This window comes from Sardina pilchardus, chromosome 7, assembly GCF_963854185.1.
Source record: "Sardina pilchardus chromosome 7, fSarPil1.1, whole genome shotgun sequence".
In the NCBI taxonomy this organism is placed as follows: Eukaryota; Metazoa; Chordata; class Actinopteri; order Clupeiformes; family Clupeidae; genus Sardina; species Sardina pilchardus.
In genome coordinates, this window is record NC_085000.1 from 13,057,563 (window position 1) to 13,073,804 (window position 16,242).

The window sequence follows — 16,242 nt, forward strand, 5'->3', positions numbered from 1 at the left end:
ATAGTATACATTTGGGTCCACAAACTTGTTTATCCAGGAGTGCTGCTTGGGTGTCGATATTCCGGTGCTCATCAGTTTGAAGATCCAACAAAGTTTCAATCTGTGTAGTGAGTCTGAGGCACTTGAAAAGGTATTTTTTAAAAGCCTTTATTAAACTTGGCTAAACATTAAAAATCTGCCAACATGTTTCAGCCACAAATGGCTTTCCTCAGGGCAAGTTTGAAAAAGTATACATTTGGGTGCAGTAATGATGAGCTGTTAAACAGTATTCCCAAGTGTGCTGTTAAACAGTATTCCCAAGTGTGCTGTTGAACAGTATTCCCAAGTGTGCTGTTGAACAGTATTCCCAAGTGACGATTCTATTCTTTTGTCTGCTTCTCTCTCAGACTCAGTCATCTGGATGATGCGTTTTGGGATTATTCTGGGACTGCTGCTGTGTGCTGGATTAACGCTCCTTTGGGTGCACAAGACAGCAGCTCCAAGTTGCTGTACATGTCTGTAATGTACACACCATTCTGTAAGTGTCTGTAATGTACACATCATTCTGTGTCTGTACACATGTACATGATTATGTACGTGTCCGTAATGTACACATAATTCTGTACTTGTCAACAATGTATACATCTTTCTGTACATGTCTGTAACATCATTCTGTATGTGCTCGTAATGTGCACATCATTATCTACGTGTCCTGTATACATGATTTTGTGTATGTGTCCGTAATGTACATCATTTGAACCACTGTGTATCTACTCTTCTGGAGATTCAGGCACATGTTCACGCTGAGATCTGTAAAAAGCCTTGATTTGTATCCTTATATTGTTCTGCTATATCAATAAAATTGGATTTTAATTTAACTGAATTGTGTGAAAATTAGACAGTCATTTACTAAAGAAGTGTTAAGCCCCTCTTACATGCACACACATGTTCTATCTTTGTGTTTTCACACGTGTCTCTCACACACACACACACACACACGCACACAATAACGTCATAATCAGGAATTATTTGAAAAAGACAGTAGTTTCACATAGATATTGTAAGTCCTTTATTTTTGCACTATGGCTGCAGTCTTTATTAAAGCCCATACCCTTCATATGCATCATCTCTAGGCTCAATTTAATTTTCAGGGAAACCTTATCATGTTTTAATCTATGTTAAAGCTGCCGTCGGCAAGTCTGGCAGAATGAGGGGATTTAATCAACATAGTGGTACTATTAAAGTAGTCAACTATTTCACTTTAAAGCTAAAACAAAGCAAAATGGTCTCATTATATGCCACTTGCTACCAAACAGGCTATGTACATTTGTGGGAATAAATGAGTTCACTAGAAAACAAATTGTTGCAACTGTTTGCCAGAAGCCTACAATTTCTCTGTAAGGGTGTGTAACCGAATCACATTTGATCATGTCTGTCATTCCCTGCACTGAGGAATGATTTCGCTAAATGATTTGGAGAACTCAGGCTTCCTGTTGTCCTGCTCTTAAACCCAGCTTTGGTCTGGAAATGTGTCAGAGAGATAAACATCCTCATTTGAGTTTGTCTGAGACTGAAAATAGTCATGGATGGGATGGGGTGTGAGTGAGAGAGAGAGTAGTGTGTGTGTGTGTGTGTGTGTGTGTGTGTGTGTGTGTGTGTGTGTGTGTGTGTGTGTGTGTGTGGTAGCAGTATTAGTCCACATCCTCAAGGTCTCTGGCTGCTCTGTGGAAGTAAGTGTGATTCAACTAGAGCAGTTTTTAGCTTTCTGAACTCCTGTCACACGGCCATTTCCTGACTGAATGAGGAAGTTGTTGGGCTTGTTAGAGTGTGTGTGTGTGTGTGTGTGTGTGTGTGTGTGTGTGCTCGTGTGGGTGTGTGTATCTGTGGTGACAGTTTAGTCAGTGCTGCAGGTGAGGTAAATTGAATAACGATATGAGGATGATCCTGTGGATTTTCTTCCTCTGCCTGGGTAAGTTGTGTGTGTGTTTATGTACAGTGTGTGTGTGTGTGTGTGCATTCTATGTCTGTGTCTCGGAGGGCATTACATGAACTTATTTGTAAAAGACGTACTGTAGTATATGTTAAAAACATAAACTCTTGTTCATGTGTGACAAATACAGACATTTTTATTATACATCAAATTTCATAAATTACAAACATGCAGACTAATATGTTAATAAATATACACACACTCACATAATACAGTTCTGTTACAATACATTATTGAAAACAGCAGGGAGGTGTATCATACTCAAATACATCGACACCAGAGACGAGTCTGTGTGTGTATCGGTGTGTAAATTCTTGTTGTCACATTTAGATTAGTGATTAGTGATCACTACACACGTGCCCCCATGCTGGATGACATGATGGGTAGTTTTCACTGCATCTCGGTGAAGCTACGCTTCCTCATTTATTTAAGGAAAGTGAAAAAGGAAGATGACTGACACACTATGTTTTTTGTTTCTGTTTGTGAAGGTTTCAGCTGTGTGACCATGCAGAAGGAGGGCTCTATTTCACACGGTATTGTAGGAGAAAGTGTGGAGGTAGTCTGTCCATATCCAACAGCAAACTACAAGTCCACGCCCAAGTACTTCTGCCGTGCTCCGTGTTGGCACAAGGACATGCTAGTTAAATCAGTGGCAACAAACGTCAGTGTCTCAAAGGGAAGATACTCTCTGAATGACAACAGGTCTGCTCTTTACTTCACCATCAGTATCAGGGGTCTGACCACACAGGATTCTGGGTCCTACTACTGCGGGTTTGACCGGTGGGGCATAGACAGATACACTAAAGTGTTGCTGGAAGTTGTTATTGGTAAGAATGGAATACCAGGGCCTGACTAACTGACCTGTGAACTCAATAAGCCCACAGCCAAATGGTGTCCAAAATGATCAGCTGTTATTTACTCTGCGTTGTTGATATTTAGGAACAGCATCCAATCAAATTACAGCTCCTGAGGCAACATGTTGATTGCCATAGACACAGAGAACAGACAGTGCACTCAGGAGTTTTTTTTTTTTTTTTGTCTTTTTTACTGAATAACGTACATGTGATCAAATCCAAAATTTAAACCTATGATTTTACATGTTTATTTCTTGATGGTGACTCCGCAACTTCAGCATCAGACTCTTCTGTTTCCACTCTTGAACCACGGGCCACAACCAACAACAGCAACAGACCTCTACACTCTACTACAGGTACACACACACACGAGAGAGAGAGAGAGAGAGAGAGAGACACACACACAGACACACACAGATACAGACAGACAGACACACACACACACACATACACACACACAGAAACAGAGACAGACAAACACACACACATACACACTAGTGTTGCCACCTGTCCAGGTTTCACCTGATCATCTTCTTTTTAATGGTCTGTGCAGGGGAAAAATGATTCTCCCTGGACACTGACTGTCCCGTTTTTTCTACATGATGCTGCGTAACATTTGTAAAGTATGAAAATTACATTACTGTAGGAGCAAAATAATATTAGACCTATTAATAACAGTGTTAAATGCATCCATTGCCATTAACCACTTAAAGTAACTTCTTAAAGCAACACTATAGTGGCCCTTCTACAGTGAAATTGGATATAACTTTGGACCTATAGGTCCAAGGTTATATCCAATTTCACTGTAGAAGGGCCATTTTTTACATGGGTTAGATGGATGAGGGGCGCCGCTGATTATAAGAAAAAGGGTTGATTGGGTTGCCGAAATGTCCAGGTTTGTTGTCACACCTACAGTAGGTGGCAACCCTAACACACACACTCACACACACACACACACACGCACGCACACACACACACACACACACAGACGTGTGTTCCATCTGTGCACAAATATGGCGGATTCTGGGTTGTATCTGTAGAGTGTTTGTGTGTGTATATGCTGTTGTTAATGTGTTTTGTGAATGTGTGCGCTGAATGGATTGATGATGTGTGTGTGTGTGTGTGTGTTTAGGAACTGTTGTTATCCCCATGGTGTGTGGGGTGAGTCTAGCTGTGCTGGTGTCCTGTGTGTTGCTGTCTCTGGTGATTCTCTACAGGAAGAGAACTGCTGCTGGTAAATCACATGGTGAGGCATCTAGAATTAGCTATCCCATGCTAACATATACTGTACATACTGTACTGCTGATCAATCACATGGTGAGGCATCTAGAATTAGCTTTTCCATGCTAACATATACTGTACATACTGTACTGCTGATCAAACACATGGTGAGGCATCTAGAATTAGCTATCCCATGCTAACATATACTGTACATACTGTACTGCTGATCAATCACATGGTGAGGCATCTAGAATTAGCTTTCCCATGCTAAGATATACTGTACATACTGTACTGCTGATCAATTACATGGTGAGGCATCTAGAATTAGCTTTCCCATGCTAACATATACTGTACATGTACTGTACTGCTGATCAAACACATGGTGAGGCATCTAGAATTAGCTTTCCCATGCTAACATATACTGTACATACTGTACTGCTGATCAAACACATGGTGAGGCATCTAGAATTAGCTATCCCATGCTAACATATACTGTACATACTGTACTGCTGATCAAACACCTCTAGCGTTAGCCATCCCATGCCAATAATTGTAACATCTTGATAAATTCATCTTTATGTACATTTCTCCTTCTGCATTACAGATGAATCATCTGATCCAGTGACTCCAGAGTCTCCTGCTCCTCAGGTAGGTAGACATATCACTCATTACAGACAGATGCAACACACACACTCTCACACACACACACACACACACACACACACACACAGACACACACACACACACACACACACACACACACACACACACACACACACACACACACACACACACACACACACAGACATACTCACACAATCATAAACAGCTCTAATGATAATTCCCCCTCCAGGCTGTAGATGGCGATGTGCACTTATACACTGGGGTGTGTGACCCTGATCCTGGACAGCCCTCAGTGCAGAGTGCAGAGTCAGCAGAACTCTACTTCCTGCTGCAGCCCCCGGACCCTCCTGCAGGGGGCCACGACGAGCTCTACTCTCTGGTGACCCCTCACTGACCAGACAGCACAGCGCCCCCTATAGGATTTATCCCTCACTGACCAGACAGCACAGCGCCTCCTACAGGTTTTATCCCTCACTGACCCCACAGCACAGCGCCCCCTATAGGATCTCCCCTTCATTGACCAGGCAGCACAGCGCCCCCTACAGGATCTACCCCTCACTGACCAGACAGCACAGCGCCCCCTACAGGATTTATCCCTCACTTGCCCCTGACCTCTGACCTGTGCTTGGCTCTGTAAAATATCAGGTTCTGTGCTGTTTGTCCCTCTGGGGCTCCTGTAATGTATCAGGTTCTGTGCTGTTTGTCCCTCTTGGGCTCCTGTAATGTATCAGGCTCTGTGCTGTTTGTCCCTCTGGGGCTCCTGTAATGTATCAGGTTCTGTGCTGTTTGTCCCTCTGGGGCTCCTGTAATGTATCGGGTTCTGTGCTGTTTGTCCCTCTGGGGCTCCTGTAATGTATCAGGCTCTGTGCTGTTTGTCCCTCTTGGGTTCCTGTAATGTATCAGGCTCTGTGCTGTTTGTCCCTCTTGGGCTCCTGTAATGTATCAGGTTCTGTGCTGTTTGTCCCTTTGGGGCTCCTGTCGTGTATCAGGCTAAATGTCCACGCTCAGGACTCAGACTTTGGGGTGCATTCCCTCACAGACTCTGGGGTACTCTTTTAAACGTTGACTCAGAGATCAGATGAGGATTCTTCTGTCTTGAAGGCAATATCTCATCATAACCTTCAGACAAAGCATATATTGCACATCCTCATACTCTCAATACGAATGTGTTGGAAACAACTCACAGAGATGTGTTAAAAACCACACAAGTTGTGTTATTTTCAACACATACTGTATTGTGTATCATTCATTTTAAGAGTGTAACCCATGATCCAGGATTCCCACAGGTCAAAATCTCTCCTCACATAACCTGAGCCATGGTCTAGGGATGCACTGCACATCCTCATAGCCCACTATACTGCACATCCTCATAGCCCATAAACTATACTGCACATCCTCATAGCCCATAAACTATACTGCACATCCTCATAGCCCATAAACTATACTGAACATCCTCATAGCCCATAAACTATACTGCACATCCTCATAGCCCATAAACTATACTGCACATCCTCATAGCCCATAAACTATACTGCACATCATCATAGTCCACTATACTGCACATCCTCATAGCCCATAAACTATACTGCACATCCTCATAGTCCACTATACTGCACTGTGGTAAGATAGCCAAGTGGTGTAGGAGGAATCAGGCCGAGACAGCAGGTTTAAGAGGGCCCACGGTGTTTTTATTTACAACGTGAAAACATAATCAAAATGTAGTCCATGGTTCCGATCGGTCGCACCCGACGTGAGATGAAAAAAGATTGACAAACAAACATTTAACAAACACTAAAGTTCAGGTCTCATAAGCAGACCTACAGATGGTACGGGTTGAGAATGCTCCTTTCTTTCCCGCACATCGGGACTCCCGAAGCATCGGGACTTTAATTTAAAAAGCAACCGCAAGGGGGCAACATAAGACCGCCCTAATAAAATGAAGGTTCGGCTCATACCGGAAAACACGGAAAAACCCGAAGACACCGCGCTGGTGACAAGCAGAGAAAAGAGACATCACGCTCGGCATGTCAGATTGCAGTTTCAGAGTTTTCGAATGTTTTACAGCGTACCTCACATCTGGCTCTCTCACTCGACGTAGCCTATAACTCAGTCAGTCCAGCAGAGATGCCAGAGCAACGTTTTGGTCAATGGAGAGGGAGAGAAATGCTCCGCATATCCGTCTCATTTAATCCGTCTCATTTAATCATTAAAATGAAGGTGATGACTGGCGAAATTATAATCAAACGACGTTTCAATAAACCATTGTTGAAATTAATGAAAATGGTTTTAGAAGCCTTCAATTCAACCTGAAAGACTCGATAGGCAACCTTAGATTAATTCATTAATTCATTACGGTTACAAGACCGCATTTCCGTGAATAGGCTATTATTGTCAAGGCGAAGACGAAAGAGATGGACAAGATGGACATTTAGGCTACATTTATGCTAGGAATACTTAGAAATGTGTAGGCCTATAGGCTATTTTAAAACGGAGGCATGTTCATTTTAACCGGCGACGCTGGGTAGCTTACCCAGCACTTTATCACAGATTTTGTCCCCACCACTTTTGACAACTGAAAATAAAATGTATTTAACAGAAATATCTTTAATAGGCCTACATGCCTATCATGTCACTTTACTTATAACCATAGGCTACATGCAAGGAGAAGATCGCGCATTTTGTAACATTGTAACAATGAATGGTCAGATATGCGATAGGGCAGTGAGGGTGATTCATTGTAACCATCGACTAGTAGGCCTAGCTCCGCAAAAGAAGTTTCTAGCAACTTAGAATATATGGATCTCGTTATGCATGTTCATGTTGATTCAGAGATAGACATAGACTACCGTGGGCTACTGTGCGTCAATATAACAGCATTTTATCATGTGGTGAATTAATGACTAACGTCAGTTTAACATGTCAGAACTTTTGATCGGCGTTTCAAGTGCATGCCGCGAATAAATGAACTCGACTGACTGAATCCTTTATATTTCTTGGCTAAGTGCGAAGAGATTGACACTCGAACTGTTGCGTAAATGGTTGAGGCATCTTAATCATACGTCAGCGATCGGGGTTCAAAACTTACTCTACGAACCTCCGGAACCCATTAAGACAAGAGGCATTATTTTATTAAAAAGCGCAACACACACACACACACACACACACACATTTTTTACATTTACATAATAGGGCTCGGGCACACGCCTTGCATTCTAGGAATATCGCCGCCATTGGTATAGCACTGAACGTAATATCCATTCATTCAGATGCACAAGACAAGAAGCAGAAATATAGTAGCGATTTATTCTTTTCCTCTTGCGATCGTGGGTTGCACTGTTACACCCCACTACACAGCAACATACTACCAAGAAGGCAAAAACTAAGTAACAGGAACACACTAAAAGGCGGGAGTAAATCCATAGTAATCCATAGTAAACTAAGGAGTGAAGCTGCCAATGTGGCTGTGCCCGCGAAGTTTTGATGTCTTGATCCCGAGCTCTAGTGTCAGGAAGTGTCTGTCGAGAGAGAGGGGGAAGGGAGGCAATCGTCCTCAATGCCTCATATAGGTAGGCTATAATGTCTAGTGAACTGGTTAGACAAGTGTGGGGGAGGGGGAATGATCGCACAAGACAATTGCTCTTCATGAAATGGGTAGTCTCACAGACGTTTGTCGATGTTTAAACGTAGCCTACTAAACTGCTCACAAAAAGTAAGGAAACTTGACTTTGGCCCATTATATCTCCCTTTTAGTAATACCAACCAGTAAAGTGTTTCATATCATTTTTATCGTTGATTTGTCACCTTTACAATGAGGTATAGCTTGTAAGCATAGGGCAATCATGGGATGAGCAACACAAGCAAACGTGTAAGTAGTGCCAACGAAAAATGTGCCAAAATGGCCTGTTATGCTGTTGGAATTCACCTTTGTTACTTCAAGCATTGACGATTGCACTCTCCCACAGAAATGAGGAAAACAAAACATGTTAGGCATACATTTGTTCATTTTATACTCCGTGTCAGGGTCCTCAGGAGCGTGTTACAGAGGATCCATATGCAGCCACAACAGCTTGGCACCTTCTTCTCATGCTGGTCACCAACCTGGCTACATTCTGTTGTGGGATGGCATTCCATTCCTCGATAAGGATCTGTTGTAAGTCAGCCAACCTGGTTTTGTTGGTGACTCTGGCACGTAAAGCATGCCCAAGCTGATCCCACAAGTGTTCACGGCAGGCCATTAGATCCTCTCCACTCCCAAATTCTGGAGGTACTCTCTGATGATCCTTGCTCTATGGGGGCGAGCGTTGTCATCCTGGAGGATGGCAATTGGTCCCATATTCTGGAGATATGGAATTGCCACTGGCTCCAGAATCTCATCCCGGTATCTAACTGCATGATGATTGTCTTCAATGATAACAAGGTCTGCCTTTCGAGTTAGGGAGATGTCACCCCACAGCAGAATGTAGCCAGGTTGGTGACCTGCATGAGAAGAAGGTGCCAAGCTGTTGTGGCTGCATATGGATCCTCTGTAACACGCTACTGAGGACCCTGACACGGAGTATAAAATGAACAAATGTATGCCTAACATGTTTTGTTTTCCTCATTTCTGTGGGAGAGTGCAATCGTCAATGCTTGAAGTAACAAAGGTGAATTCCAATAGCATAACAGGCCATTTTGGCACATTTTTCGTTGGCACTACTTACACGTTTGCTTGTGTTGCTCATCCCATGATTGCCCTATGCTTACAAGCTATACCTCATTGTAAAGGTGACAAATCAACGATAAAAAAGATATGAAACACTTTACTGGTTGGTATTACTAAAGGGGAGATATAATGGGCCAAAGTCAAGTTTCCTTACTTTTTGTGAGCGGTTTACATCACTTGCGAAATCGTGAAAAGACGTGGCGCATAGAATTATTAGGCTACTGGATTTAATATAGCAAGTCCATAGACTTTGTTCATCCTATATTAGCCTATATTAAAATGTAATGTGCTGCGGGGAAGCATTGGGGAAGTCAGTTTAAGTTGTCCTGTAACAATTTGCCTCTTATTATAATCAAGAGTATGCAGCCACTACGCACATAATAGTCTAGGTTACGGGCGGATGCGAGCAACCCCATGCAAAAGAAGGCCTTAAGTTAACGGACTGAAGGCCTGTTTACATGTCAAACATGCATTAAATCTAAGAAACGAAAAACACAAATATCATGTATTGTGTCGTAAACAGTTAATGACTTCGTGGCTGGCCACTATGCGCAACTGCATCGCGCAGTGAGCTGAAGGATAGGAGGACCGACACTTATTAACACAAAGCTTTGTAAAGCACTAACAACCACCCCTCAAAGTTCATTGTCCATAAGTCCAACCTATAAGTATAAAAATCCGACAATCCAAAACGATAACGAGATCTCCCAGAAACGAAAAACAAGTTTGTTGAGTAGCCTAGTCCTTCCAACAATCTCAGCTTTTGCGTTTGTTAGATAAAAGGCATTCTGTCCTGCTGTATTCCAATGAGAAAAAATCATCCACAAGGTAGGCTAAGGGTCACGGTAATGCAGCATGCAGGAATCTATATACGCACAAAACGAATGAATGGGTTATATCGGCCAAAACGAATGAATGGGTTGGGAGAGTCGTCTGGCTGTGTCAGCAGACTGCAGTCGGTCTCGAGGGGTTAAATAGCGCACGTACTTGAATTTTAATCTGAAGAAGACCACACGGTCGAAACGTCATTCCTTTGTGATAAAGAAAATAAAATCAAATCAAAAAAGAAGGATTTCAAGTGTGCGAACCTTTTTCCATTTTTTATGATTTAGCCTACTCTTGTTCTGCACCTTGACCGGGGATGTGCACACACTTTTTTACTACACTTGAATTTTAAACCAACTCTTCTCTGTAATATAATGAATGTCACGGAATACACGATGAGCCACGAATGCACAGTTCACAACTTTATTGTGTGTAGCATTATTCAACTGAGCCACGAATCAAGTCAGACCTAATATATATACTAGACTGCTAGTGCCACCCAGTGGTGGAACAATACATTACATCTCCCTTTCTTCAGCCTATAAAGAAAACATAACATTGTTAGAAAGGGCTCAGCAGTGAAATCAACTTTAAGCATAATGTGATTCACATTATTTAACAATTAAACATTAGGTGGCCTAACCGACAACAAAGAACAACAGTAACAAAATAACTGTTTAGCCCAAAAATATAAATTGTCTGAGCAACTACTATAGCACTTTGGCACTATATCAGAAAGTTACTGAATGAACTACCATCATAATAAAAGCCTACAGGTCCAGTCTTTTAGGAGGCTTTACTGCTCTGCCCTGTTTAGTGATGTAGGGCATAGGGCTTGGCACTTGGCCAGAGTTCAAATGTTTCTCTGTAGGTGGGCCTAAAGCCTCACCGAGTGAGGGAAGTGTCTCTGCTGTACCTGCTCTGTCGATGGGTGTACCTGGCTGGACGGCTGGACCTGGCTGGACGACCGGAAGGATGGCTGGGCCTGGCAGGACGGCTGGATCTGGATCGCTGGCCGGTTCTCCCCATGTGTCGTCTGGCATGAAGTGTCGCGACTGGTTGGCCGTTGCTGTGCTCTTTCGGAGATGCTGTATGTTGCGGCGGAACTCCTTACCTCCATGGTCCACGACGTAGGACCTGGGCGCGCTGTGTTTTCGGATGACGACTGCCGGAGACCACTTTCTGTTGCCTGGGTATGGTTGCATCCTCACCTCTTCTCCCGGTTGCAGTGTCGAGCGGTGTGGAGTTGTTCTGTTTCTATCATGGTAATGCTTCTGGAGGGCTTTGGATCGGTCGAGTATGTCTCTGACTTTAGAGGAGTCGTACGCCTTGGGAATCAGCAGCTGTCGGGCAGCAGGGAGTTGGTTCCTGGGTCTCCTACCCATCAGGAGCTGTGCAGGAGACAGTTCCACTGATTCTAGGGGGGTCGTCCTGTAGTTGAGCAGGGCCAAGTGTTTATCTGAAGCCTTGTTCCACATTCTTTTCACCGTTTGCACTGCTCTCTCCGCCTCTCCGTTAGAGTGAGGAGTGTGAGGGGATGAGGACTGATGCACAATGCCATAAGTTTGGCAGAAATCTCTGAACTCCTCACATCCATACTGCGGGCCGTTATCGGTTCGAATGACGGCGGGGATGCCATGTCTACTGAACTGAGATTTCAGCACCTCGATGGTGGTGCGGCTGCGCTGGTCTTTTAGTTCATCTACCTCAATGAACTTTGAAAAATAGTCCACTAAAATAATGTAATGTTTGCCTTCAAACTCAAAAATGTCTGAGGCCACCTGTTCAAAGGGAAGCTCAGGAGTTTCTGTCGGTTTCAGTGGCAATTTGGGTAGCCTATTTTGGTATTCTGCGCACATGGTGCAATCTCTCACCATTTCCTCTATCTGAGCATTCATGCCTGGCCAGTAAAGTACTTCCCGCGCTCTTCGCTTATTCTTCACCATTCCAAGGTGAGATTGGTGTATGAGCATTAACATGCGTTGCCTCATAGTGGGTGGGACAACTATGCGCAGCCCCTTGTATATCACTCCATCGCTTATCGCAAGCTGGGATCTTGAGTCCCAGTACGGCTGGACAGCTGCTGGTGCCTTCCTCCTTTTCAATGGCCATCCGCGCTGTATTGAATTCTGCAGAGAGCTAAGTTCCCTCTCTGTGCACTCCTTGAGCTCAGCGTACCTCTCCCCACTCACAGCCACGTAGTTCAGCATGGACACACACTCCAACTCCTTCAGCTCTGGAGTGTTGTATGGCAGCTGGGCTCTTGACAGTGTGTCTGGCAGCTCCATATCCTTCCCTTTCCTGTATCTGACCGTCAAATCGTACCACTGCAGGCGGAGGCGCATCCTCTGAATGCGCATGGGTGTAGCCAGGAGGGACTTTTTGAAAATATCCTCCAGTGGCTTGTGGTCATTATACACTGTGACGGGCTTGCCAAAGATGTAATTATGGAATTTGGCGCATGCGTGGACGATAGACAGCGTCTCTTTTTCTATTTGAGCATAGCGAGTCTCAGCATCCGTCAGAGACCTGGATGAGAAAGCGACTGGATGATTGTCTTGCAGTAGTACAGCGCCCAACCCACTGCTGCTGGCGTCACAGAAAATGTCCACAGGCTGCGCTGGATCAAAGTACTTCAGTACTGGAGGATGCGAACAGAGGTCTTTGAGCCTGGCAAAGGCTTTTTCCTGTGCTGGTTGCCATGAGAATTCCACATTGCTTTTCAGAAGTTGTCGCAGAGGTGCATCTTCTTCACTCAGGTTGGGTATGAATTTGGACAGATATGTGACAAATCCCAGGAATCGGCGTATCCCTTCTTTATCAGTGGGTGCTGCCATGGCTCTGACAGCTTCGACTTTGGCTGGGTCTGGTTTCAGACCATCTGCAGTCAGTAAGTGGCCCACGTATGACACCTGGCTTTGGCGAATGTGGCACTTATTGAAATTCAGCTTTAAATTGTAGCTGGTTGCTCGCTCAATCACCTTGCGTAGGATTTCATCGTGCACTTCTACGCTGGGGGCTGCAATCAATATGTCATCCATGATGGCTATGGCTCCCGTGATGCCCTCAAGCATGCCATCCATGATGCGCTGGTATATTTCGGGTGCACATTTGATGCCAAATGGTAGCCTTAGCCACCTGAATCTGCCAATGGGCGTGTTGAAAGTTGTGAGTACTGAGGACTCTTCATCCAGTTCAATTTGGAGGAAACCCGATTTGGCATCGAGGACAGAGAAGATCTGTGCGCCCGGCATGGAGGCTACAACTTCCTCTACGGTCCGCATTGGGTAGTGCTCTCTTTTGATTACTTTATTGAGATCGCTGGGATCTATGCAGATTCTGATCTTGTCTCCCCTGTAGACTGCCACCATAGAGCTGACCCATTCAGTGGGCTGCTCCACCCTAGCAATGTATCCATCTTCCTCCATTTCATGTAGTTTCTGCACAATCTTTTCTTTAAGCGCGGCGGGCTGCCTGCGCACAGGATGGACAACCCCTTTGGCGTTCGGCTCAATTTTTATTGTGTACTTGCCAGGTAAGGTCCCTGTTGTGCGAACCAGTTCAGGAAAGTCACACAGGCCTTGTGGAATAGCCTCTGAAAGGCTGGCCTTGCACTGTCGTTTCTCAGAGGTGGCATGCAGGGAGTTAAGTCTTGCTATCAAGCCTAAAGCTTCAGCTGTGGACCCACTAAGTACACTCTCCTGGGCAATATCCACTATCTCGAATTCGGCCTTCACTGTTTGCTCTTTATGGCGAATTGGCAGATCAACTGCAGCTACTGGCTTGAGCTTGTGATTTGAGTAAGAGCGCAGCAGCTTGTTGGAGCGCTTCAACTCACCTGCATGCGCGAGCTTCTGGTAGCTGCTCAGAGTCAGAGTATTGCATTTGGCCCCAGTATCTATTCTAAACGGGACTACCTGAGACAGAATGTTCACGTGTATTGCCCATTTATCAGCTGCTAGCGAGTTAACAGGGTGTACAGCGTCAGTCAGGCTAATGTTTAGAATCTCTTCATCGGTCTCGTGCTCTGCTACGTCTAGTGAATGAACAGCACGTTTGCGGCACACAGCCATCCAGTGGTTCGCTTTGTGGCAGTATGAGCATGTAGAGCCTTTGGCTGGGCACTTTCCATCGTTCCACTTATGCTCGGGGTGCTTGCCACAGCTAGGACAGGAGGCTAGGGGCTTCTGCTGAGCAAACCTTGAACGTTCGGGGGGATAGCGAGTTTTCCGATTTTGACTAGCAGCTCTGGGTGGCGCGTTTTCCGCTACCATAGACACTTGCGAACATGAGGATTCATCGCGGACAATTTTCATTTGCTTTCGGGACATTTCATATTGCTGCGCAATCTCTAAAGCCTTATCCAGCGTCAACGTTTCCCCTTGGTCAAGCAATCGTTCTTGTACTTTTTTCTCATAGACACCGGCGATAATGCCATCGATAAGCATGTCATCTGGGTTTGTATATTCACAGTCCATCAACAGTATTCGTAAGTCTTTCACAAAGTTGTCAAATCCCTCACTCGTACCTTGTTTCCTCTGTTTGAAGCGGTGACGAGCGATCCTCTTATTCTTCCTCGGCCTAACGTAGGCTTCAAACTTATCCAGTACCTTTTCCGGATCCTCCTTATCTCCATCAGCCCAGGTCAGAGTTTTGTAAATTTCCCTGCCTTGCTCTCCTATCCACATACCTAGCCAGCCGGCCTGTTGCTTCCCGCTTAGCTCGGATAGGGGCCCATCAAACACGAAGGCAACGTGACTTCGAAACCTGCTGAATTCTTGATATAAATCAGCCGCATCCCAGTCGATCCTTGGGTGCTCAAACGGTGGTGTAGCCATAGCCATGGTCCACTTCTGACACCATGTAATATAATGAATGTCACGGAATACACGATGAGCCACGAATGCACAGTTCACAACTTTATTGTGTGTAGCATTATTCAACTGAGCCACGAATCAAGTCAGACCTAATATATATACTAGACTGCTAGTGCCACCCAGTGGTGGAACAATACATTACATTCTCTAGCCTATATCCTATAGCCATACTTTAATAATCAGATGTTATGCTCATTTTTGTAGGCTACACCTCACCGGCAAGCACGCACGCAAATGCTGCTTTTGCACATCTACAATATTGGCCAGGCTATATAGAATAGGCTTTTAGGACTGTATTTTGCCTTCGTGCAACTTTAGTTGTGCTCAATCTAAATTGTCCAATCCAAATATTGTCAGTAAGGATAGGTCATATTACCAAATGGCGAACCTCGAAAATTATTTAGGATATAGAGCCGTGTCCATTACGCATGCAGTTATTTGTTAGGCTATTGTTTTATTTGAGTGTTTTTGTCTACCATGGCAAACATAGTTGAAACGTTCGCTCTAAACTTATGTATTTCCAATCGGCTTTCACAATCAGCTACAGCTGCGCGGCGCGGCGCAGATGATCGCCATGAAAACTTGCAATGTCTTTACAGAACTGCTTTCACTTCCCCGAGTCGCGAACGCAACATGCACAACAACCGATATTTAGCAAACACATGTATTTCCAGCTCTCAAAACCGATGAGGTCTAATGATAGCCTAATAGTTATGACATTAATAGCCTATTAATGACCTCATGTCGGAATGGCACGTTGTTTGAAATAAAAGTTAAATAGGCCTAGGCCTACCGCCGAGTGGGGATATGTCGGAATGAACAGCGGATACCAGCTGGGTTGTAAAACATTACTGTAGGCTATTCGTTGATCTTATCGATGCAGTCCTTGCGGCCACTTCTCCCCATCGTAGGAAACGTTCTGCTTAGTGTTGACAACACAAAGGCCTTCACGTTGTGTGGCAGTGCTTGCTTGCCCTTCGATCCATCCCAGTTGGTGGTTTTGCACCTGTCCCTGAGTTATTGTCTATATGAGTAAGCGCTTATGCTCTAACCGCATAATAAAAGAAGCACCTGCAGCAGTGCTTATGGCAAGGCTATTAACACCTGTCACTGAGCTATGGACAACCAGTTATGCTCGAAAATTATCATAATAACAGACACACCTAATTG

General features: G+C 44.4%; 1 protein-coding gene across 1 annotated transcript; it reads left to right on the plus strand.

Annotated features, from left to right (window-relative positions):
• The first annotated feature begins 1,911 nt into the window (after positions 1 to 1,911).
• On the plus strand, positions 1,912 to 5,062 carry LOC134087010 (CMRF35-like molecule 8). Its single transcript, XM_062540210.1, has 6 exons — positions 1,912 to 1,948; positions 2,458 to 2,796; positions 3,102 to 3,179; positions 3,956 to 4,069; positions 4,649 to 4,692; positions 4,898 to 5,062. Exons 1-6 carry the CDS (start codon positions 1,912 to 1,914, stop codon positions 5,060 to 5,062), a joined length of 777 nt encoding a protein of 258 aa, XP_062396194.1.
• The last annotated feature ends 11,180 nt before the right edge of the window (positions 5,063 to 16,242 follow it).

Bases quoted from the DNA above. Each gene is read 5' to 3' on its own strand.
- LOC134087010 (XM_062540210.1), top strand. From the start codon at position 1,912: ATGAGGATGATCCTGTGGATTTTCTTCCTCTGCCTGG. The intron at 1,949-2,457 runs GTAAGTTGTGTG...CTGTTTGTGAAG, and splicing joins GATTTTCTTCCTCTGCCTGG to GTTTCAGCTGTGTGACCATG. The intron at 3,180-3,955 runs GTACACACACAC...GTGTGTGTTTAG, and splicing joins ACCTCTACACTCTACTACAG to GAACTGTTGTTATCCCCATG.